At 48.9% G+C, this 22,043-nt stretch overlaps 2 protein-coding genes across 2 annotated transcripts in view; one reads left to right on the top strand and one right to left on the bottom strand.

Moving 5' to 3' along the window:
* The window catches only part of PANK4 (pantothenate kinase 4), a 31,678-nt gene extending 27,253 nt beyond the window's left edge, over positions 1-4,425 (top strand). Inside the window, exons 17-19 of the mRNA XM_024207836.2 lie at positions 605-705; positions 1,665-1,733; positions 3,866-4,425. Of these exons, the coding sequence (XP_024063604.1) occupies positions 605-705; positions 1,665-1,733; positions 3,866-4,079 (384 nt within the window). The 3' untranslated portion in view covers positions 4,080-4,425. The remainder of the gene's footprint in view (positions 1-604; positions 706-1,664; positions 1,734-3,865) is intronic.
* Positions 4,426-7,855: 3,430 nt separating this feature from the next.
* On the bottom strand, positions 7,856-21,726 carry LOC112112137 (probable glutamate receptor). Its single transcript, XM_024207899.3, has 10 exons — positions 21,654-21,726; positions 18,453-18,484; positions 15,112-15,174; positions 14,160-14,339; positions 12,563-12,789; positions 11,848-11,945; positions 10,878-11,095; positions 10,242-10,467; positions 9,172-9,419; positions 7,856-8,221 (listed from the first exon to the last, which is right to left on the bottom strand). The coding sequence occupies exons 1-10, from the start codon at positions 21,724-21,726 to the stop codon at positions 8,129-8,131; spliced, it is 1,458 nt and encodes a 485-aa protein (XP_024063667.2). The 3' UTR covers positions 7,856-8,128.
* Between the last annotated feature and the right edge of the window lie 317 nt (positions 21,727-22,043).

Raw genomic sequence — 22,043 nt, forward strand, 5'->3', positions numbered from 1 at the left:
ACTGTGTGTTTGACTATTGATAAGGGAGTTGTGGGTGTGGTGACAGGGACCTTAAGAAAGGGTGACGGGTAAACTGAGTAATAAATGGCTGTTAAGTTTGAGGTCCTCAATCCTTTTAAGTAAAGCTAGGGGTATCTGAGAAAAAGTTTAGGAAGTCTTGGTAAAAGTAATAACTTTGTGAAATTGGCAACTCCAATCCAAAATGTTGTTGTATTAGACAGTCGTGGAATAAACTTTGTGTATTCTTATAAGTCTGATACAACCACTGGCTTTAGCCAATTAAAAATCATGCTTCTATCTAGTTGTATAAAATATTTAATCTCTAAAATTAGAAGGTGAGAATACGTGCGTGCCTGCGTGCAGGCTGTTGCTGGTTGTGTCGATCTTCCATGCGGTAATTGGGGAGGGAAAACAAAAATAGAAAAATGTCACTGTAAAGCCACAGTTTGGCAGGAGCCATTGAGGGCAGCCAGAGAACATGAAACAACCTTGATCATCTTTTGAAATGGAGATTTCAGCTCCACACTCTTCCACCTCCGCCCGTTTTGATCAATGTGTGAGTATCTTAGAGAAGCAGGGAAATCTTCTGATCTCTTTGCTACAGGTTATACTGGCTTGTAACTCTGGCCCTGCACTAAACGACGTTACCTACAGCGAATCCTTGATTGTCGCTGAGCGGATAGCAGCAATGGATCCCATTATCCAGTAAGTCTCTTTTTTCCCTTTTTTGAATTGTGTGAAGAGAAAAGGCTACCTGACCACATCTATAAATACTTACACTAGATTCTGCACTTTGACCTCCCCTTAAAAGGAAATACTGTCCGAGCTGAAGGTGTAGAATACGTGATCAACACAAGATCCACTACATCTTAAATCTCAGTGAAAAGAGAGAGCCCCTGTAATGATTGTAGCTCATACTCAACCCCATTTGGCTAACGCATGAGAACCAGAACCTGAAATAAATGGGGAAACACTAAAGTAAGACATAATGAAAACTGAGGGGAAACTCAAAACTGACTATTCTGCAACAATAAGCTAGAATTCAAACACTTTCAGCTTTCATGATATAAGATGATAAAACGCCAAAGCAATATTTTAAGTGTTCTTGGGGATCCCTTACATGATGCCACTCAAATCCTTACAGATGGTAACTTTTTTGAATTCTGAAAGGAGAGAAATGCATATTAATGTGGTGTACAAAGCATCCCTTCTAGGGCTGCATGAGTGAGATACACCCCCACTGTCTATGCAACTGCTTCATAACCTTTTAATAAGTTTAGAGTGAAATTCTGGAAAAGGCTGACTGAGTTGCCCCCCTTTCTACTCAGCCTGACTAGGTACATAAGATTGAGAAACAATCATCAGCAACAGCCACAGAGCATCTTGGTGGCAGGGTATGTTGCAGCCTGCAGCCATGTGTCTGGATACTCACAATTCAGCCTTAGTGCCTAGGTTGCCCCATCTGTCTCCATGGAGTAAGCTAGAGCTTGTCTGGTCTGCAGGAGGGAGTTAAGTCTTGCATTGTTTCAGACTAATTCCAGTCTGGCTGCATTGTGGGCCTGGCTTTCACTAGGGTCTTGCCTTCAGGACTTCCTTGTTTAGATGGTAGCGTAAGAAATCATGTGGTTTGTTTGATTTGATTTGATTTTCCCCCCCCCCCAAAGCTCTGCGCTGACGGAAGAGAGGCTGCTGTTGGTACAAACAGGTTCCAGTTCCCCATGTTTAGATCTGAGGTATGTTTACCAGTGGATGAAATGTGTATTGTAAATTCTCTGCCTTTACCATGTAGTGAGGTAGATTCTGCACTTTAGTACAGTAACCACCCAACCTCTTTCTTTCAGTAGAAAGCATTTCTATAAAATCCATTATACTTGCTGAAACCCGCAAACAAGCATGTATGATGATGATAATCAGTCCCTGCTGTCTGTCTGAGGGCACGTCTTCACTACCCGCCGGATCGGCGGGTAGCAATCGGTCTATCGGGGATCGACTTATCGCGTCTAGTGAAGACGCGATAAAATCAATCCCCGATGGCTCTGCCGTCGACTCCGGAAATCCACCGCGGCAAGAGGCAGTAGCGGAGTCGACGGCAGCGCGGCAGCGGTCGACTTGCCGCCGTCCTCACAGCCAGGTAAGTCGACCTAAAATACGCCACTTCAGCTACGCTATTCACGTAGCTGAAGTTGCGTATCTTAGGTCGACCCCCCGCTGTAGTGTAGACCTAGCCTGAGATCTTAATTCTCTCCTGCTGCAGCAAACACATCTACTTTCATCCTCACGAGTGGATTAAACATTAAGAGCTTTGGCTCAGAATATTCAGCTACTCTGAATTTTTTAAGTAACTACATCAGGTAGTTATTGCAGGAAATGAAAAATTGGTTCTTAAGGGTAATAGGCCTAATCCTGCAGTCATTGTAGGCAGTTCTGCCTGGATCGGCTCTTTGTCTTTAAAGTAGTTGTTTTCTCAGTCACAAGTGCCTTATGTACAGGATGTGGTAGCAAGCACAATCTGCTCTCTGCCATACATGAGGTTAACTTGAGTCCTTGCCCCAGCACAGAGAAAAGGGGACTTAACCCCAAGATTCAGTCTCTTTTCAGATTCCTATTGTCTAGTGCTTCAATCAAAGCTGCAGTAAGATCTTTAACTCGATGCAGAAAGAAAGTGATCCTAAAACTGAATGCCACTAGTGCTTGGTTTCTTTCTAACATCCTGACCCCATCTGTACTCGGCCCAATCAAACATCTTACAGCTTTGGCACTTGCAGAGCTCGATGTAATGCTTTATTTCCTAGCCCTCGTGTTGTTGCCTTGGCACACTTCAGTCTCTCTAAAGTAGTTAACTGGAACCCTTTGCTTGCATTCTACCTGTCTTTGGAGAAGGCAGCTAGAGCGCTGTAGGCCTGACTTGAGAAAATTGCAAGGGGAGAGTGGAGCTTGAGGACATCTCATAAGCCCTGCTCTATGTAACTTTGTGGCTCTTGGTTTCTCTCAATTGGTATTTCCAAATGGGCTACAATGACTCTCCTGCTCCCTTCTCTTTCCCTAGTTGTTGAACTAATTGCTTTAAAAGAGGAAACAATGCCTGGGGAAAGCAAGATAGCCCTCTTGAAAGAATAACCAAATAATCAATCATTCCTAACCTTCCCTGATGGAAGGAGAGAACTAGCTGTAGATGCTCTTAGCATTACCACCTATATAGTCTGGCTAAGCGTATATCTACATTGAAATCATGGAGTGAGTGCAGCTTGTGTAGACATACCTGAGCTAGCTTCAATGGCGCTAGCTCAGGTACTGGAGCAGTAAAGCCATGGTAGCATGGGCTAGCAACCTGAATAATTACTTGAGGGTCTGGGACGGCTTCTATATCCTTCCCTGACACCAGCATGCAGTTAGCTAGGATATGTCTAACACAAGCTGCAACTACAGCCTGTGATTGCAATGTAGACCTTAAATCTGCCTGCCTGCAGGATAAAGTCTCTGGAGCACCTGAAGGTGCTCCCTGCAAGCCAAATGGACTTTAGAGCCATGGATTATCAGGTAATCTCTGGGTGCATCTATACAACACCAGTATAGCAGCTATGTTGGTGCAGCGTAGATACTTCATGCACCCATGGAACAAGTTTTTCCATCGACGTAGGTAATCCACCTCTGACTGATGGTAGCTGGTGAGTGGAAAAATTCCTCAGTTGACCTAGCTGCATTGTCAGTGGGGGTTATGTCTACTTTACTATGTCACACAGGGTGACACATTGTTCACAGCTCTGAGCAACGTAGTTAGGTCAATCTACGTTTTAGGTGTAGTCAGACCGTACTACATTACTTACATAACTGGACAATTACATTTTCTATCTGCATCTCATTACAGCCGGCTGGACAAAGGCCTGGCCCTGCTGGTCAGGGAGCGGAAGACTGACTTGGTTATAATTGAAGGGATGGGCCGCGCTATCCATACGAATTACTATGCAGCTCTGCAGTGCGAGAGCCTCAAACTTGCCGTCATCAAAAACTCATGGTTGGCTGATCGGCTGGGCGGGAAAATCTTCAGTGTCATCTTTAAGTATGAAGTGCCACACAAGTGACTGGGGCTGGAGGCCTGAAGCGTGGCAGCAATGGACTTGCACTAGTTTTACTTTAATTGTAAAGAATGTATTTTTATGACGACAGGGAAAATGAGTTCACATGAAATTCCATATTTATATTGTGCTTTGTGACTTAAAGCAACAATATTCATTATATAAAAAAATATACACCCAAAATATATATGTATATCACTCACTGTTTATTTTGGTAAGTGTTTATTTTAATGCTGCAGTATTTGTGATGGAAAGACTTTATTTTTTTGTTCTGTGAGACATTCATATAGAAATATATTTAAATGTCTATGAAATCTTTTTATATATCTCTGCTTACTATGCCAGCAGTGACTTGGCACATACCAAATAGAGTTTTTAAAGTGCTGAAAACGTTTGACTTTGCATTTGAATATTTTAGTTCATGAAATACTTCAGACCTTTCTAAATTCTCTCTAGTTAAGCTAGGAAGAGACTTACTCCCTTGCAAGCTCTGAGCAGTGTTATTTCAGACACATAGGAACCTAGAACAGTAACTGACCTGATCGTCAATGAGAGTAGCAGATGGGAGAGTTATTGCTGCTAAGATTTATCCAACTGCTACAGGGTGAAGTTAAATTCCTGAAGCTTACCCACTTCCATTCTTGGCTCTTATAGCCTTCTGGATCCCATCCATCTAAATGTGTTAAGGAAAACCAGTCTCTTCAGCTACATTGTCTAAATTTTTAGGACTGAACCAAAGCAAGCTAAATTCCTCACCTATACAGCTACTTAAATTACACCAGGAATTAATCTGGAATAAGGCCTTCAAGAATTCCCACGTACTCTCTTCTTCCATTTGATGTTCCTGTACCCTAAAGACCGAATCAGCTTGTTAAACCCTCCCTTGCAATAAGGTGTTGGCCAAACGTACACACATCCATGCTAAACTACTTGGCTTTTATTGATCAGCTCAAAGCACTGTACCTATACAACTAACACGTGACTTCAAGTCATGCTCACATTCATTTCAGCTCTGCTCCAGTTTCCCTTAAATAAAGACAAGTAATTGGAGTGTTATGGCCAGATCTTCAGCATCAAATAGCCATTCAGAGTGAGTGGTAATGACTCCCACTAGGCCATTCTCCAAGGCTACCTGGGAGAAGATACCTGTTTCTCCTCTACTGATATTCTAAATAGTGGAAAATCTGTAGTAACATACACCTGCTAGCTGGTGAAGTCTCCATTAGCTTGCAAAGAAAGATACTCCATATCCTTCACTGACTTTCACTGTAAAACTTTAAATATAGCAGCAGTATCCTATTGCATCTCGACTCCAACTCCACGTAAGTCTTTCTAGGGTACTTACACACCCACCCCTGTGTTGCATCTGAGCAGCTCAAAAAAGTGTTGTTTTTTTAAACCAACCAACTGCATGAGTGGGGACATACCTCTTCATTTTACTGGTAGACCGCTGAGACAGAAATGCCAGTCCAGTGCCTGGACCCCAAGGCCATCCTTCTGCTGCAGGCTACATGAATATTGCATTCAGAAGGGACTCTAAGTACAACCCTGCTACTTCTACTTAACAGGTCCCAACAAGTGTTGTCAAGAGGGATGAAAGAACAGAGTCAACTTGTCATGAACTAATTGAATTTAGTTTTAAGTAAGTCGCATGCTCTTTTTCAAACAACTTTTTTTTTAAGTGGGCGGACTGGTTACCTTTGCAGTGGTGACAGGCTTTCATAGTTTTGTTTTAAATAGCATTTGCTATGTGGCTCTCAGCCTTGTATTAAAGCACTAGCTTATTTCTTACAAGAAGAGAGAGAGTCTCGGCACAGAAGTCTGCTCTCCCCCTGAAGCACCATGTATTTGCACAGTAAGCCAGAAGGGGAATATGAACCATAGTCAACATCCTTATTCTTCCCTCACCACCCAGCCAAACAGTAGGTGAAGGTCTCTTACCTTTCTGGGGGTAGATGGAGATCACCACATACTTTATTCTCCCTTAGATTAGATCCCTTATATCATTCAACCGAAACAAACCAGATGGACAGTAACATTGAATGTTTAATTTGAAAATTCCTACTCTGTAATAGCCAGCATTAAACATGTCCTTAAGTAACTTCAACCAAGTGATCAGACTGTACCGCTAACATTTTTAGCATCCCTTATGCTCTGAAAGAACTGTTAGTTGCCAGGTGCAAAGATACTCTCTCCAGGTGTTTCTGCTAGCACAAGGCAATGCATGTTTCTCAAGCTTTGCAGTTGCCAATATTCAATATGTTACTGAAACTGACTCTGCCTCTTTACCCTTTCCCACTACATCCAAGCAAAACTAGCAGTAGATATAAGGCAGTATATACAGGAGGGCAATGCATATGCTGTGTAACATGCTCTGCCACCAAACCCAGAGCTTTTGATATGCTGAAAGGCAACGAAAACTCTCAAACCAAGCGTAATAACAATGCAATGCAATGTTTGATCACACATTAGTTAAGCTGTGACCCTTTAAATTGGCCCTGCTGATTTAAGAGCCAGGTTATTTTAGCTGATTTACCTCATTTTATCTAGTTCAAGCTCAGCATAACTGAAGCTGTTAATATTCCATTGAAGTCACTCTTTCCACGGGTGGCTGATACTAAGTGAGTCATTCAATTCGAAAACTGCAGGCAGCAAGATTTGCATCGCCCGCCCTTTTTTTTTTTTTTTAATAGTCTGATGCCAATACATTTCCACTAGGAAAAACTCACCTTTGTGTGGTAGGTGAGTGAGAGACCTAGGAACCCGAGACTGGAAGTTTTGCATGGGAGTGAATCTCAACCATTGTGCCCTTCAACATGCTCCTGGCTAGCAGACTTGTTTTGAAATCTCACTTGGAGGAAGTTCTACTGATGAACATTGGCAGGTGCCAAGCAGCTGCATTAACTTAAAAGCTAAATATCACAGTTTGCCTTTTAATACAGTTGTTCCCATGCTCTGGATCCGAATAAGTGTATTTTGTCCAGCAAAGCTTTTCTTTGATACTTGTTGCATTTTCAGTATTCAAAGCTCTGTACAGACACGATCTTTGTCATCCTGAAAAATGGCAGGCAGTAACCTAGGCAGCACCATGGAAAATGCTGCTCATTCTATTTTACGCTGCTCCTGAAGTCTCCTTCTAGTCTCCTACGCTTGGGTCTAGACTATTCCCACTGATCCCCCTTCGCTCACAGCTCCAGTTTTGAGCATTTAAAAAAACAATTACCACTGACGGAAGTTGCTGGCTTGACAGCCACAATCCTCTGCTTCGTCACAGAGCAGGTACAGCCCAGGGGACAGTGCAGAGACACATCAGCGGCTGTTGCTTATGTGCCTCAACTCTGAGCTTGCACGGTCCACTTCTAAAGATACATCTACACTGCAGCCGAGGGCGGGACTGGCCCAGCCTGTAGACAGACCTACGCTAGCTGGTACTCGAGCGAGCTTACTCTACCCAAGCTGCTAGTCACATCCCCAGCTGCAGTGTCACCATATGCTAAGAGTACGTCTACACTGCAGTCAGGTGTGATTGTGGTGCACACAGATGTACCCAAGCTAGTTCAAATAACAAAAGAAGTGAAGCTGTGGCAACGTGGGCTAATTGCTTCAAAACATACCCAGCATCGGGGGGAGGGGGGGCGACTATCCAGCCCATGCTGCTAAGGCTTCACCGCTACTGTTAGGTGCTACAGCCACACTGACAAGTCCAGTGTAGACAGAACCTCGTATGAATGAGGTGCTCATTCGCCACGTTTGCTCAGTCCTCAACCTTTGCGCTGGGACGGTTTTACGTAGGCCACCCAATAGCCATCAGATGCTGACATCTTCAGTCATCATTGCTAGGCTGAATGTAGTGCTCTAGAGCGGCTAGGATCTGGACTCAGTCCTCTGAGCTATTTAGTTCTCTGTATGCGGTTCAATCGTTATAGAGATTGACCTTTCCTAGTGCTAGGGAAGCTACAGAGATATAGAGCCAGTGCAGAGAAACAGCTACTATTGAATACACACAGTAGGAAAGAAATTGATTAATACTGAGACTCCACTCCCCAAAGAGCTTCTTATGGTTTAACCTTTTCCGGATTCTCTCTTGCACCTTCTTTTATTCTGAACCGATGACTCATCTCCTCCATGAGAACAGAGCAGCAAGATTTCTGAAAGATACGAAGGGGGTGGGGGAGGAGAAGGTGTTCCATGTGACCCAGAAAAGTCCCCTTTAATGTACACAGTGTCTCGTTTGTACTAAGGAGTCAGCTGAGCACAACAAGGCTGAGATCCAAGCACAGGAACTGCAAGATCGGTCTTTTCTTTGCATTCGTTCCCTTACTTGTCAAAGCATTCGTTGGAACTACTGGTACTTTAGAACAAATTTATCATTGCCAAGGAAACAGGAAAGTAGCAGCAAATCAAGTGGGTGTACTGCCAAGACTTTCCACTTGCACCAGTTTTACAGCAGCATAACTTAAGCAATGCAGTTGACGTTAATTCTGACACACACTCGTCCTCTGTCTGTCCACACCCAGCAAGTTAGAAGGCACACGAATACTAACTGATAACTAGAGTTAAACAAAACAAAAAAATCAAGTATTTTTCTTATCTCCTCCAGTTTATTCCCTAAATGAATTCATAACCCTCAATGATATCATCACGAATCACAGGCTGTGGAAATGTTATAGATCATCACTTTAAATGAGGAATAAACAGAGTTCTTTCCATAATGGAGATCTTACTTTTGTGCAAAGATCTGTAGTAATACAGAAGGATTGTTTCTAAGGATACATCTACGCTGCAGCTAGAGATGTAATTTCCAGCTTGGGTAGATGTAGCCAGACTGGCTTTGATAGAGATAGCAGCGTAGCAATGGTGTCATGAGCTAACAGCTCATGTACAATCCTGTCTGAGATCCTAGATACATACTCAGACACTAGCTTTGTGACATCTCCAGTTGTAGTGCAGATATACCCTGTGTCAAATGTTTTCCACCAGGCGGGGTCCCAGACACCTCTCTGACTCGCTAGTTACAGTGTGCTGGGGGCGGGGATCTAGGTCCATCGCATGAGAGTAATGCTGTGCAAAGGTAAGGAGGCGTCACAGAACCACTTACCTTCTCCCGTTCAGCAGCATGTCGGCTCTTGTTTGACAACTCCACCAAAGCTACAATCACTCCCAGCGCGAGGCCGATCGCAAGAACCAGGAAAAGTCCACCCATGGCTTGGGGTTTCAGAGGACTCCATGTGTCTGAGCCCTTATGGAAACAGGTGGTCTCCCACCACTTGTTACGCAGGTAGTCCAGGTCGCCTGATTCACCCAGTTTCAGGACAGCAAGGGAGAGTTTATTGGCCCATGGTGATCCTGGAGGGTAGCAGAGAGAAATGAACTGGAGCATTATACGACACTTGCACAATTTAATGATAGCCGCTTAGGCACAACCCATAAATACGCAGCGTGCAGTCAGTTGGCTGCTGCTTACCACCTCTGGGATGGCTACAGTCCAGGGATGTTGTGAGTGTGTAACTGTTGAAGCTCTTTGAGAGGAAAGATGGGATAACCATGACAGACAATGTTAAATCTTTGCATTTTAAAAACAAACAGTCATCTCTCAAAACAGCCAAGCAGTGGGAGCGGCTGAGCTGTTGAACAGCTATGCTATCCTCATGCCAGTCCGCCTAAACAAATCATTAAAGAGATTCAGGGAAAGGCAATGTAAAAAGTACAGGCAGAACAGCCAGTAAAGAGAACAACCATCAAAGCCTTCCCAGGAGGTGGCAGCAAACTTTTAATTTTTTTTTTTTTAGTCCTCAGACTGCATCGGCTGCTATTCTGGGACGTTGGGGCTACAGAAAAAAATTAACCAATCACTGACTGGCGGGGGATTCTTTAGCTCTAAAGAATGAAGGGTCCGTGTCAGAGAGCAAAACTTTGGGAGCCCAAAGTCATCAGCAGAATTAATACGTTGGATATTGACGTTGCTTCGGGTCACTGAGCTCCCCTCAGTCTCATGGCAGGAGAGGCTGTTTGGACCTGGCTCATTGAAGTTGTCCTATGCCCCATGTGCCTGCAGAAGGGCACTGAAGTGGATCTAGAAATCAGGGGTTCTTAGCTCTGTGGCACAGTTGCTGCAAGTGAGTTGAAAGGAACTGGCGGGGTGGAAACAAAGCAGCAGACGTGTCTCACCCTTTGCTGTAGCAATGCCGTATCCCCTCGCTCCAACGACCTCAGGGGTCCTGATCAAATTGCAGTGCCTGGCTGCCAGAAGGTCTTGGGATATGGATTCCCCGATGAAGGCGTAATTCGATTCCAGCACACGCTGAACCCCCTCGTGGTAGTTTTTGACTAACACATGGTCTCTCCTCTTGTCCATGTACTCGTAGATCATCTGATGGATGGGATTCCTGGAGTTCTGCAGCCCACAAAGTAAAGCATCAAACCTCGCAGTGATCAAGGGAGCTGCCGTACTAGACCAGTGTGCACCAACTGCAAAATAGCCGTCTGGAGAAGATAGTTTAAACTCTCTCTCCCTCTGAGCCTCTGTCTGAGAGCTGCCAATGCGGGGAAGTTAACCAGTCTCTCAGGGAAGTATACAGGTTTCAGATAAAAGGTAAAGCGTCACCAGGCAGACCAGGGATACACAGCTTTAGAAGTCAGCAAGAACTGAAGCGGGAACCCATTCAACCTAACCAGGAAGCTCACTAGCTAAGCAAAAGAAGCTCATCAAAGCTTGGCTGGCATAAGCGGTCTATGTGCGGAGTCTGACTCTAAGCACAATCGCAGCTCCTGGGCTCGTAAGGAATCTACTAGAGGGTCAGGCACCTTGAAGAACTGAAACGTGGAGGAACTTTCTATTGTCCCAAACTCGATCTCTCTCTGCTTCACGAGATCTTCAAAAGTCTGGATCGGGAGCGGCTCGTTCCCAGAGTGCAGCAAGGCGGTGAAATTGGCAATGTAGGCCGCCAGCAGAGAGATGGTGAACAGCCACCAGATGGCAGCGATGATTCGCCCGGACAGTGCTTTGGGATAAGGCGCGGCACCTGCAGAGGAGAGAAGGAGGCAGCCGCAGGGTTAGCAGCTTGACACGCGCACAAAAGGGACAGCGAGGGCAGCTGGTAGCGTAGCCGTGCACACATGTGTTTAAAAAGTGCGTTTCTCTTTATTTAACGACAGAAACTTCCCCTGCAGCGCTAGAGACCAGCACACAGCAGTCTTGTGCTAGTGCAGGAGCCCTGGAAAGCAACACTGCCTCAGCCCGATTCACCCACCCGCTGCATGGAAACCCCACCAACGGCCAAAAGCAAAGGAGAGGTTGGCACCCTCTGACCTCAGAAACTTCGGTGTGAAGTTAACGTCCCTTCAAACCACCTCCCCCGCCCCTCCGGTACTCAAGCAGAGCGATGAGTAAGGTGCTGTCTGCGGACAATACCCTGTAGAGGCAGGGCCAGAGGGCACAGTTAGTGCTGCTGGATGTCCTGCTGAGAAGCCATTCTCAACCAAAATCAAACGGGCAGGGCAGTCCATAGAGCACAGCAGGTCCCTCCCTCCCCCCACAGCCGCAGGCAAGGTCTTTACACCGCGATGGAGGTGGGCCGAAATGGTACATCGGCTCCTGACAGCTGTAGATCATAGAATCATAGAGTATCAGGGTTGGAAGGGACCTCAGGAGGTATCTAGTCCAACCCCCTGCTCAAAGCAGGACCAATTCCCAGCTAAATCATCCCAGCCAGGGCTTTGTCAAGCCTGACCTTAAATTTAGCTGGTCACACCCATAGCCGCACTAGGGTCCTACCTTGCAGGGTAAGAGCTCCCGCTCCAAACCAGAGGCTGTTCAGAAAGGTGAAGTGGTTCTCATCACTCTTGGGCTCCTTCCATTCACAGGGGCTCAGCCTATGGAAAGAAACCAGGTGTCACAACAGCCCTGCCAGCATCAACCGCAGAGGGGCCGGGGTTGTTCCGGGCCCCACACAGCTCCAGTCTAGGATTCAGAGTGACTGTGTTCCTGTTTGGAGGACCGGAGGTGAAACGCAGCAGGGGAGTTGCGCCTTAGACACAAACATGGTCAGGTTTAAGGGGAGAGAAATTAACCGTGATGAAGGTGAAAGCACAGGGATGAAATTCATGTGTTTAAATGGAGCATCCAAAGCTTCTTTCAATGTTAGAGACATGATGCACTGTGACTAGGGTGACCAGATGTCCCGATTTTATAGGGACAATCCCGATTTTTGGGTCTTTTTCTTTCACCCCCACTTTTGCTGTCTGGTCACCCTAACTGTGACTATCTAGAGGGGAAGAGACCCTGATTTTGCTGTGATCTCTCAAGTACCGTGGGCCTTAAAAGAGACACTTTATCTGCACTTTTAGCCCAGTGAGCTGTTCTGAGGTGTGCAGGAGCAAATGCTGCGCAGTGCTTTGGCTAGGAGTAAGGATCTGTTTGGTGGCTGGGGAAAGCAATGGGTCCCAGAGAAAGCCAAACACACTGTACGGAGCAGCAGATGTATTTTTACCTGGCTGCAAGAAACAGGCAGAGGCAGGTCAGCAGGTAAGCAACCATCACGCCAGTCCAGGTCTCCTTACTGAAGGGAGCGAGGAAGCCGAAGAGAGAGGCACCCTGGGAGGCAGCGTCCTTCCTGAACAGGATCCCAATCCCCGTGGCCAGGAATGGCATGGTGAAGGAAATCACCTCGTCCCTCGCGGACATGATCGTCAAGGGAGCCACAGCGAGGTCTGCTTCCTGCAGGGCAAGCCGGGACGTGGGTCTCAGCAATCCTTAGGACAGGAGCTGGGGGCGTCTCAGTTCCCAGTGGATAGGTGGCCACCGGACAACCCCCCACTCCGTCCTCCTTAGCAGCCTCCTAGCTGCCATTCTGGCAAACCAGCCCCATTTCGGGCAGAGCCAGGGCTGAGACGCGAGCTCTGCCTCACTTCTCCAGGCTGCGGCATTTACAGGCAAGAGCCAGAGCCAGGATTTGGAGAGCTGGGCCGGACTCAGGGCAGCATAGGCGCTAACTTGCAACTTGCCACCAGGTGGCAGCACAGGACAGGACAAGGAGCCCATAAAAACGTGTCCTTAGCTAGTTTATTGTAATTAACTTAGCTGGATTCACCCAAAGAAGCCGCTTTCTCCCTCCCTCCTCCTCCAAAATCTACCGGGAGCTACATACGCTTGGGCTGGCCCTTTATTTCTGGACCAGCCCTGCCATGTATCCAGATAGATCCATGGAATGTGAAGAACAGGACGCGTACGGTAAATGCACCCTTGTTGAGCCACTGCTGTGACCAAGAGTTTTAAAAGTTACCCATGTCGGTCCCAGGAAATGAGAGAGACGAGGCAGGTGAGGTCGTATCTTTTACTGGCCCAACTTCGGGTGGTGAAAGAGACAAGCCTTCGAGCTACACGGAGCTCTTCTTCAGGTCGAGAAAGCGTGTCTCCTTCCCCAACAGAAGCTGGTCCAATGAAAACTATGACCTCACCCACCTTGTCTCTTTGAAAGTTGGCAAGTGAATTTGTCCCAGCCTCCAAGGTGTTTGCATCAGTTTCATTCTGACCCCACGATACCAGCTAGCAAGGGCTGCACCTCAGGTGTATTTCAGCCAACTGTTTGGTTTTAAGACAGTTTCCTTTAAAGCCTTTATCTTTGGCACATTAGAGTGAATGGAACATTGTGGGCACTCAGTTGCAATCCAGTACCTCTCAGCAGTCCGAGAGGCAGCACAGCCTAGTGGTCTGAGCACAACACAACAAGCCAGGAACTCCCACTTTCCTCTGTGGTCTTGTGCACAGTCACTTCCCAGCTCTGTGCCTCAGTTTCCCTATCTGAGGAATGGGGAGAATGCTACTGGCCTTCCTCACAGGGAGGCCTCCATATCAAACGCTTGCCAAGTGCTGCGTGAAGAGATGTGCTAGGCACTTGGATTGTTAGTGCCGAGGGGAAGTGGGCAGGGTGACAGCTCCCTGGGGTTGTCAGGGAAACAACAATCCCCAGCCGGGGGGGAGGGGGGCGCGGCAGGGGGAGCTGTCACAGCCAGCAAATAAATGAACTGCTAACCTGGTTGTTTCCACCCCCACACCTGGGGAAGTTCAGCCCTCCCGAGAAAAGTCACCTGTCTGACGATCTCGCCGACCATCCCGGTCCAGTTCCCGCCGGAGGAGACCGCCCCGTAGCGGCCATCTTTCACTATCGTCACCTTGTAGTTGAAGTGCAGCATCTTGGCGAGCTTGTCCAGCAGATCCAGGCAGTAGCCCTCCAGCTCTGTGCCTCTTGCCATCGCATAGGGGTCTTGCTGCACCCAACGGGGGAGGGGGAGGATGTTTGAAACCAGACAGTTCCCCCATCATGAACCGGAGCCCGGCTCTGAGATCCCTCCCGGTTTCAGCAGCCTCCACCCCCTCGGCCTGCCAAACCCCCAAAGATGGCACCCTGCAGATGCAAGACCTGGCGGTAGAACCCAGGAATTCGCTGTAGTGCTTCCAGGGCCTGGAAATCTGCTCCCCTGGGAGCCTCCCCACACACCTCCTCCCTGGTAAGAGATGTTAACAGTCGCTCATTCACGTGAAACGTTGAATTCATCACCAGCCCCTGTATGGGACTCCCCCACGCTTAAAGCAGGGCGGCCTCATTTTTGACCACTTAGGCTTTTATTTGCTTTTCACATGATCGGTTTCTTGCTTTTGAGTCTCCCGGCAGTGCTGAGCAACAAGTCTGGGCACTACCGACTTCCGCTGCGGGACACGAGCAACTCCTGCTGTGCTCAACAGGCGTTGGCCGTGTCTAGCTGGGAACAGGCCTGGCTCTCAAGATAATACGTGTTTGAAAGAAGCATCCACCCAACCCTCCTGCTGGATTGGGCCTGTTCTGTCCTGGAAGCCACCGGTCACCCTTACCTCTACCCTGGCTAGCTGTACCTGAGCGCCCTAGGAAGGCTCACTGAAGACAGACAGACAGAGGAAGGGAGTTTGGATTCAGAAACAGACAAAGCCACGTGACAGCCTCGGGATGGGATGAAGAGACTCCATTACCCCAGCCGCTAGCAGCAACGCCCTCCTCGGCCTTACCAGGATTGTTGTGACAGTCAGCGTCTGAGGATCCGTTGCCCCTTGTCCTTCCTCATCGCCGCCCTGCAGTGCAAAGCATTCGAGGTGAGTAGCTGGATCTCAGCCATGAAGGGCGTCCGCTCAGCCCGTCCCATTGTTATTTGTATTGTACCTTGGGGCCCAGTCATGGATAAGACCCCATAGTGCAAGGCGCTGTACAAACACAGTACACAGACGGTCCCTGTCCCAAGGGCCTTACCATCTAAATGGTGCCACGGAATTAGCAAGTCTGCTTTCAAGCTGTGGGAAAGCAAATGGCATGTGCCATCAGGAGTGATGGGACAGCTGCAAATTCCACCTTTCCACCCATGCATTGAGGGTTGGACGCTGGCACATTCCTGACAGCAACGAGTTAATCCCACAGAGCTTGACGCCCTCTCTCTGCCCCTTCACACGTTGTAACGGGGGCAGCACAGTGTAGTGGATAGAGCCCTAGACTGGACTCAGGAGACCTGCATTCTATTCTCAGCTCTGCCACTGGCCTGCTCGGTGACCTCTCTGTGCCTCAGTTTCCCCACCTGTAAAATGGGGATAGTGATACTGACCTCCTTCATAAAGCGCTTTGAGATCCACCGATAAAAAGTTCTGCATCAAAGCCAGACACTTACCAGCACGGCCCTGCAAAGTGCTGGATAAATACCCTCTACCCCCACAAAAGGTGACCGTTTAATATCATTATCCCCAAGTGACAGATGGGGAAACCGAGGCACATGGCGATGCCAAGGCCAGCAGAAAAGCGAAGTGTCTCCTTTCAAGGCGCTCGGCATGGAGATGGGAGAAAGGGCTCGATCTAGCAAAGCAGGCTCACTGCTGCTTTCCGCACCGGGACTCTGGGGCAAACGCATCTCACAGGCATGTGTTATATGGCTCTAATAATGGCAGACCCACCGCTGGGGTTTACCTGATTCACACGCTAAACACCTGGCAATGTCCCCAAGGTCCTCTGACCCTCCCTGCCAGGGCAGGCGGGCACTCGCAGCATCAGAGTGCCACACCTCCAAAGTATTAGGTTTTGCAGCAATCCACTTGCCACATGGTTCTGCAGAAGCACAGGCCCCGTTCCTCCAGTGCAGTCCCCCGGAAGTCCGAGCACCAGGGGGCCATGTTCAGGGCAGCCAGCACTGAATAGCTAGACTTAAAGGGCCAGATTCTCAGCTGGTGTAAGTTGGCACAACCCCACTGCAGTCAACGAAGCCACACCGCTTTTCACCCGCTGCGACGCGGGCCCAGTGATACGTCTCCCCCTTGACTCCGTCACCTGTCACTCGCTCCCCAACGGTAATTAATAAATCACAACCATTTACTTTATCTCGTGTTGCCAACATATTTTACCCAAACAAAAATCACTTTCAATGTTGTCTCGCTTCTTGGGATACACAGCACATACACATTCTTTCAAAAACGATCAATTTACGCTGCAGACAAAACAGCTGGAAGCCAATTAAGGCCTCATTAGAGCTCACTTCCAGGAGGCACAGAACAGCAGGGAGCATTTGATAAGGGGGAGGCAAGGAAAGCACAGATTCAGTTCTGCATGGAGCACTGAACAGTGTTTTCCTACCTTCACAGCCCTCGCACAGCCACCGTGTCAAGGTGTTAGGGCCAGAACCTGACCTATTACATCTGTTTTGCTGCCCAAAGAAAAACCAAGCGCTATTATTTTTGCAGGAGGTACAACAGAAAAAGGGGGTCTGATCTCCCAGGGTATTGAGTGCCCCTGGAATGGAAGGAGCTGGGCACCTCCCAGAATCAGGTCCTGAGTTGGGGGCCATCTGTCAGCAGTTAACTAAGACGCTGTTCTAGAAGCAATGCTGCCACTGCCACTCAAGCACGAAGCGCTGTAAACGTCCAACGAGCTGCGTTCATTTCAGTTCCATTTAAAGAACTGAATGAGAGGAAGAGACAAAAACTTCCCCGACGGGAAGAGTCGCGTTGATAGGGGAGGAAATAAGTGACCCTGCAAGAAGCTGAAGTATTTTTTTTTTTAGTCAGCAATCCAGTGAACGAATCAATCTGTTTATCTACCTGCCTCCCTATCAGAAGCAGCACAATCTGGTGGATAGAGCACCAGCATGGGAATTTGGGGTACGTCTTTACTGCAAAGAAGTCCCCCCAAACCCCACTGCAACTGCCACAGGCTTGCAAGGCTTATGCTACAAGGCTAAAAATAGCAGCGTAGATATTCCTGCTGGAACTGGTGCCTGAGCTCCAAAACCCACCCCCTTCGCCGGATTCCAGAGCCGCCTCCAGCCAGAATGGGAGCAACCACGCTGCTACGTTTAGCTGCAGAGCGCCAGCCGGAGCCAGCTGCCCCAGGCGCAGACTGACTGACACAAGGGGGTGGTTTTTTGGAGTGTAGCCGTAATCCAGGAGAGCTGGGTTCTGTTCCCCACTCTGCCCTGCTGTGTAACCTTGGATAAATCACTTCCCCTCTCTGTGCCACTGTTTCCCCTCCCTCCCTTTGTGCGTACAGCACCACGCACAATGGAATCCCTAGCTTGGCTTGGGCCTCTAGCCACTATTTAATATCAATATAATATAGGGTTTGTGTACCCAGCAGCTACACCAGTGCTAGCTTGAATCTAGCTGACGCGACTCACACAGCACTGAAGGCCTGACAGTGTGGACCTGGCTCAGACCAGGAAGGTAAGCGTGTACCCGGGTTCCAGGCAGGTTCATGCAGCACATGCCGTCACATCTTCATTGCCAACCTGAGCTGCGTGAGCCAGATCACAGCTAGCGTGAGGATGCCTATCGGAGCTGCTATCAGACCTGCAGTTTATTTCCAAGCAGACTTGGTAGGATTAGATTTAATTAGTAAACGTCCTTTAATTGCCTATTTCTTCCTTCATGCAAAAACCTGAGGCACTGTCTCCCCTTTCCCCTGAGTTATTGTTAATTGAAATTATTGGCAGTTAAAACACAACTTGAGGGCTAAGAACAAGGATTTTGTGCGTGTCTGGCTAAAAAAGCAGCATTCCATCATGCTGAAAAAACAGACTATCCAGCGTTTGTTATGACCCTCAGTGAGGAGTTTATTTCTATCGTCCTGAAACAATAATAGCTGATGGTAGGTTTTTCCTTGAGGCTTATTTGGCTTATTTTAATACAGCAAAAAATTTAAATCCATTTAAAAAACACACACAAACAGATGTCATTAACCATGAACATTCATTACAAAAATTAATCCTTCCTGAGCGAACTTTATGCACTGAAAACACTAATACCAACAACCCACTCTGGAGTGAACAGGCCTTTTCACATGAACATTCGCAGCGGTGTACAAACAAACTTTGACGTACCTTACTGACAGCGTTTCCAGTCTCGATAGCTCCTGTAATACAAACAAGATGTTTTTGGCGAGGGTTACTCTGCTTTTAAAGGGAAATGATCACGTTTCCTAGGGGGGCATTCAATCCAGAGAATGACTCTCCTTGACTTCAGAGGGCTCTGTATCAGGCTGAGTTTGGCTTCATGACACTTGATGGGTTTATTCTGGGTGCTCCCTTGTTCCCAACACACGGTTAGTGGGCAGCAAATACCTACAGATACATGTGGCCAAATGCCACAATCCCAGCTGCCACCGGTACAGAAAGCCCAAAATGTTCGCTCCAGGAAAGGGTGCCCAGGGACCTCACCTGCATCCCTACGGGAAAGCCCTGTCGCAGCTGATAGTGATGGAGACACGTTCCCTAGTGTTTTTGAACCATCTTCCCTATGAAATTCTGTAGGGGGAGGGAGGGAGTTATTAAAAAACCCCACCCAGACATCAGAGCAAGGCTCCCATGCTCTCCAGTTGTATAGGGCCATGGCAGCAGAAGGCACCCGGCCGTGCAGCCACCGGGGTGGCAGACAGGAATCATTCCCTGCCACACCCCATTGTGGAGAGCCCACTGGCCCTGGCGTAGCATGTGGGGCGCTGGGAAGATGAAGTGTCTTTGGAAAGAGTGAAATGAAGACAGGCACCCCACTGAGGAGAGAGAACAGACTCCAGCCTGAGCTGCCGCCTCGCTGTGCCACCCTCGGGAGCACACAGAACAAAATGCCAATTACTGCTGCAGGAGTTGTGTCTGGTGCGTGACAGCACGGCCTAGTGGGCAGGGACTCAGGACACCTGGGCTCTATTCTTGGCTCTGCAACTGGCCTGCTGGGTGATATTGGGCAAGTCATTTCCCTGCCCTGTGCCTCAGTTTCCCCATCTGTGAAATGGAGACAAGGACCCTGCCCTCCTTGGTAAAGTGCTTTGAGAGCTGCGACTGAAAAGTGCTGTATTAAAGCTGGACGCTATTATTAGTGGTGAGATCAGGACTCCTGGGTTCTATTCCCAGCTCTTCCACATGACCTTGAATAAGTCCCTTTGAGCCTCAGCTTCTGCATCTGCAAAAGTCCAGCTAATACTCATCTCCCGCCGCGGATTGCAGGGCTAACTGGAAGTGCTTGGAGGTGCTGGACTAAAAGAGCGAACAGTCCAGAGCATCGTTTACTAGCTGCACAGACTCAGTTTTCCACGGGAAAACGCAGGCCCGTGTTTTGGGATGAGAGAGATACTGACCTACCAGCCTGCAAAGCCAAACCCCGAGCAGAATTCAGAGCACTGTCAAATGGAAGCTGCTGGGCGCTTTCATTTAACAAAGGTTCATCAGTTTTGCCTCTTCTGTTCTCAGGCTGAACTCTGGCTTATTGTAGAACAAACCCGGCTTTCTCCGGGGAGCTGAACCTCCTCAAAGGAGCTCGCTTGTTGTTTCAGAAGTTAGAGCCAGCGCGAGTTCCCTTGGGCTCCTTTTTGAAGAGTTTCTTGGAACTCTTGGAAGAAAACAAGTGTCTGTATTGAAGTATTCAGCCCCCCTGCAGCGGCGCTGCCTGGGGCCGGCCAAAGCCTCACTGTCGGAGCCGCATCCAGCTCTCACTGTGTGCAAGGACTATAAATAACCGAGCGGGATAGCACTCGCTCCAAGCCCCGACAGCGCCATTTGCACCCAAATCCACAGCCGGCCCTTGGTGAGACTCCAAGGACACAGCACAAAATGAAAGGGGGAGACAGACGGGAGCTGTGAGCCACCCAGACACAGAGCAACCTGTGCTGGGGAGGGCTGAAGTGCTACATCTAGACCACGTAGGCGCTTGCTCCCTGCCCCTTCGACAGCAACAGGCTCTGCTCCAGGGCCAAACCACCACAGCCATTTCCCGCACCTGCGACGAGGGCGCAAGCCACTGAACGAGACGTGGGCTCAGATTTTGCAGGCTGCAAAGGGTAGGAGGCTCTTGGGGCCAAGCCCGTCTCCAGGGTACCTAGGAGAGGCAGGGAGTGGGGGAAGGAGCAGGATGAAGGGACTGCGCTGCAGAGGGGACACGTTCAGCCCCCCGGAGCGGTCTGGGCCTTGTGCACCACTGGAGGGGGGCTGTGATGGGCACTGACTGTGCATTTAGGGAACAGCACAGCCAGCAGCGCCTTCGTCCGCCCCCCCTCCGTGCCCCTGAACTCAAGCCTTTCCCAGCGGCAAGAGGCCACCTCAGCTTCCTCAGCAACAGACCTGAGAACTGCAGGTCTCGTATTCTCAGCCCTTCCCCCGTCCAGTCGACATACCACATGGCACAAGGGGCCTGCCAGAGGAGACCTGAGCCCAGGGCTTCTCCGTTCTGCATGGGCAGCGAGAGACCCTGCACCACTGTTCAGAGAAGGGGGCTTGACCCAATTTCCTGCCCCCTCCCTGCTTGCCCTAGAGCTGGTTCCTGAAGCAGACGACTTGGGAGAACCTAGGAAGCGGAAGGAACCTGAGCAGCTGAACAGCGGGGCTGAGCCATCAGCTCCCTCGGCTACACGAGCCCCCTGAGCAGAGGAGAGCAAACTGGCTCCTTGTGCGGAGGGCTGAGGGAGGGGTGAACCTCCCCGTTCCTCACTGGGCCAAGCCCCTGCCAAGCTCCCGTTGCTGTCTGTGGGTAGCACTGGGGGACGCAGCATCAATTATCCACAAACCAAGCAGGTTCTCTCACCCTCAAACACCTCCCTGGAGCCCCCTTGTTCCCTCAGGGACACACCATGCCAGGGAGGCCTGTCAGAGCGACTGGTTTCACACGTCCCTTCCAAGATGCTAAGAAGTTACATGAAAATACCACTGGCAAGGGGCAGGTTAGAGTGGGGGATGCTGGGGAGATTTTAGCTACAGACACCTCACTGATGGGGTTTGGCAAAACCCAGCCTCCCTTCCCAGTTCTCTCCAGCCATAGTTTGCCTCCTGGCCCCACTCAACCCCTCTACAACCAAAACGGAGACAGGAGACTCAGCCACGTCTGACGTGGAGACAGCATGGTTACAAGCTGCAGCGTAGAAGAGACCTGGCTGTGTCCCTGTAGCCAAGCTAAAGCCTTGGACAGAGCAGACTACACAAGGGACAGTCCCTTATGCTCCCCTCAATGAGGGAGCTGCACAGGTGACCGCATCCCAATGTAGAGCGAGAATATGTCTGCATGGTCCCTACCACTTCTGGGGCAGACTTTGCTCTCACCTGCCAGGCGCGATCCCCGCAGGAGCAGCAGACCCATCATCACACACAAAGCCAAGCGAAAAGCTTCCTCCATTCGGGCGGAAACAGCTGGTACTCAGTGGGAGCCCTGCTAGAGACAAAAGGCAGGTAGAGTAAAGTCAGTTTCACAGTTCACTAGGGTTGGGTAAATGTCATGGCATCTCGGATTTTCTGCATCATATTTTTAAAAATCTCCAGGTCTCCAGGTGAAAGTACGACAGTTTACGGGACCTAGACATAACCAATACACTTGTCTAGGCACCTCAGTGATGGGTCACCAGTGCATTTCACTGCAGCAAAAGGGCCATGCCATGCCACAGCGGGCTTTCTCCAGTCAGTTCTTGCTAGGGTGACCAGATGTCCCGATTTTAT

Source organism: Terrapene carolina, unplaced genomic scaffold (genome assembly GCF_002925995.2).
Source record: "Terrapene carolina triunguis isolate 2854851 unplaced genomic scaffold, T_m_triunguis-2.0 Scaffold714, whole genome shotgun sequence".
In the NCBI taxonomy this organism is placed as follows: domain Eukaryota; kingdom Metazoa; phylum Chordata; order Testudines; family Emydidae; genus Terrapene; species Terrapene triunguis.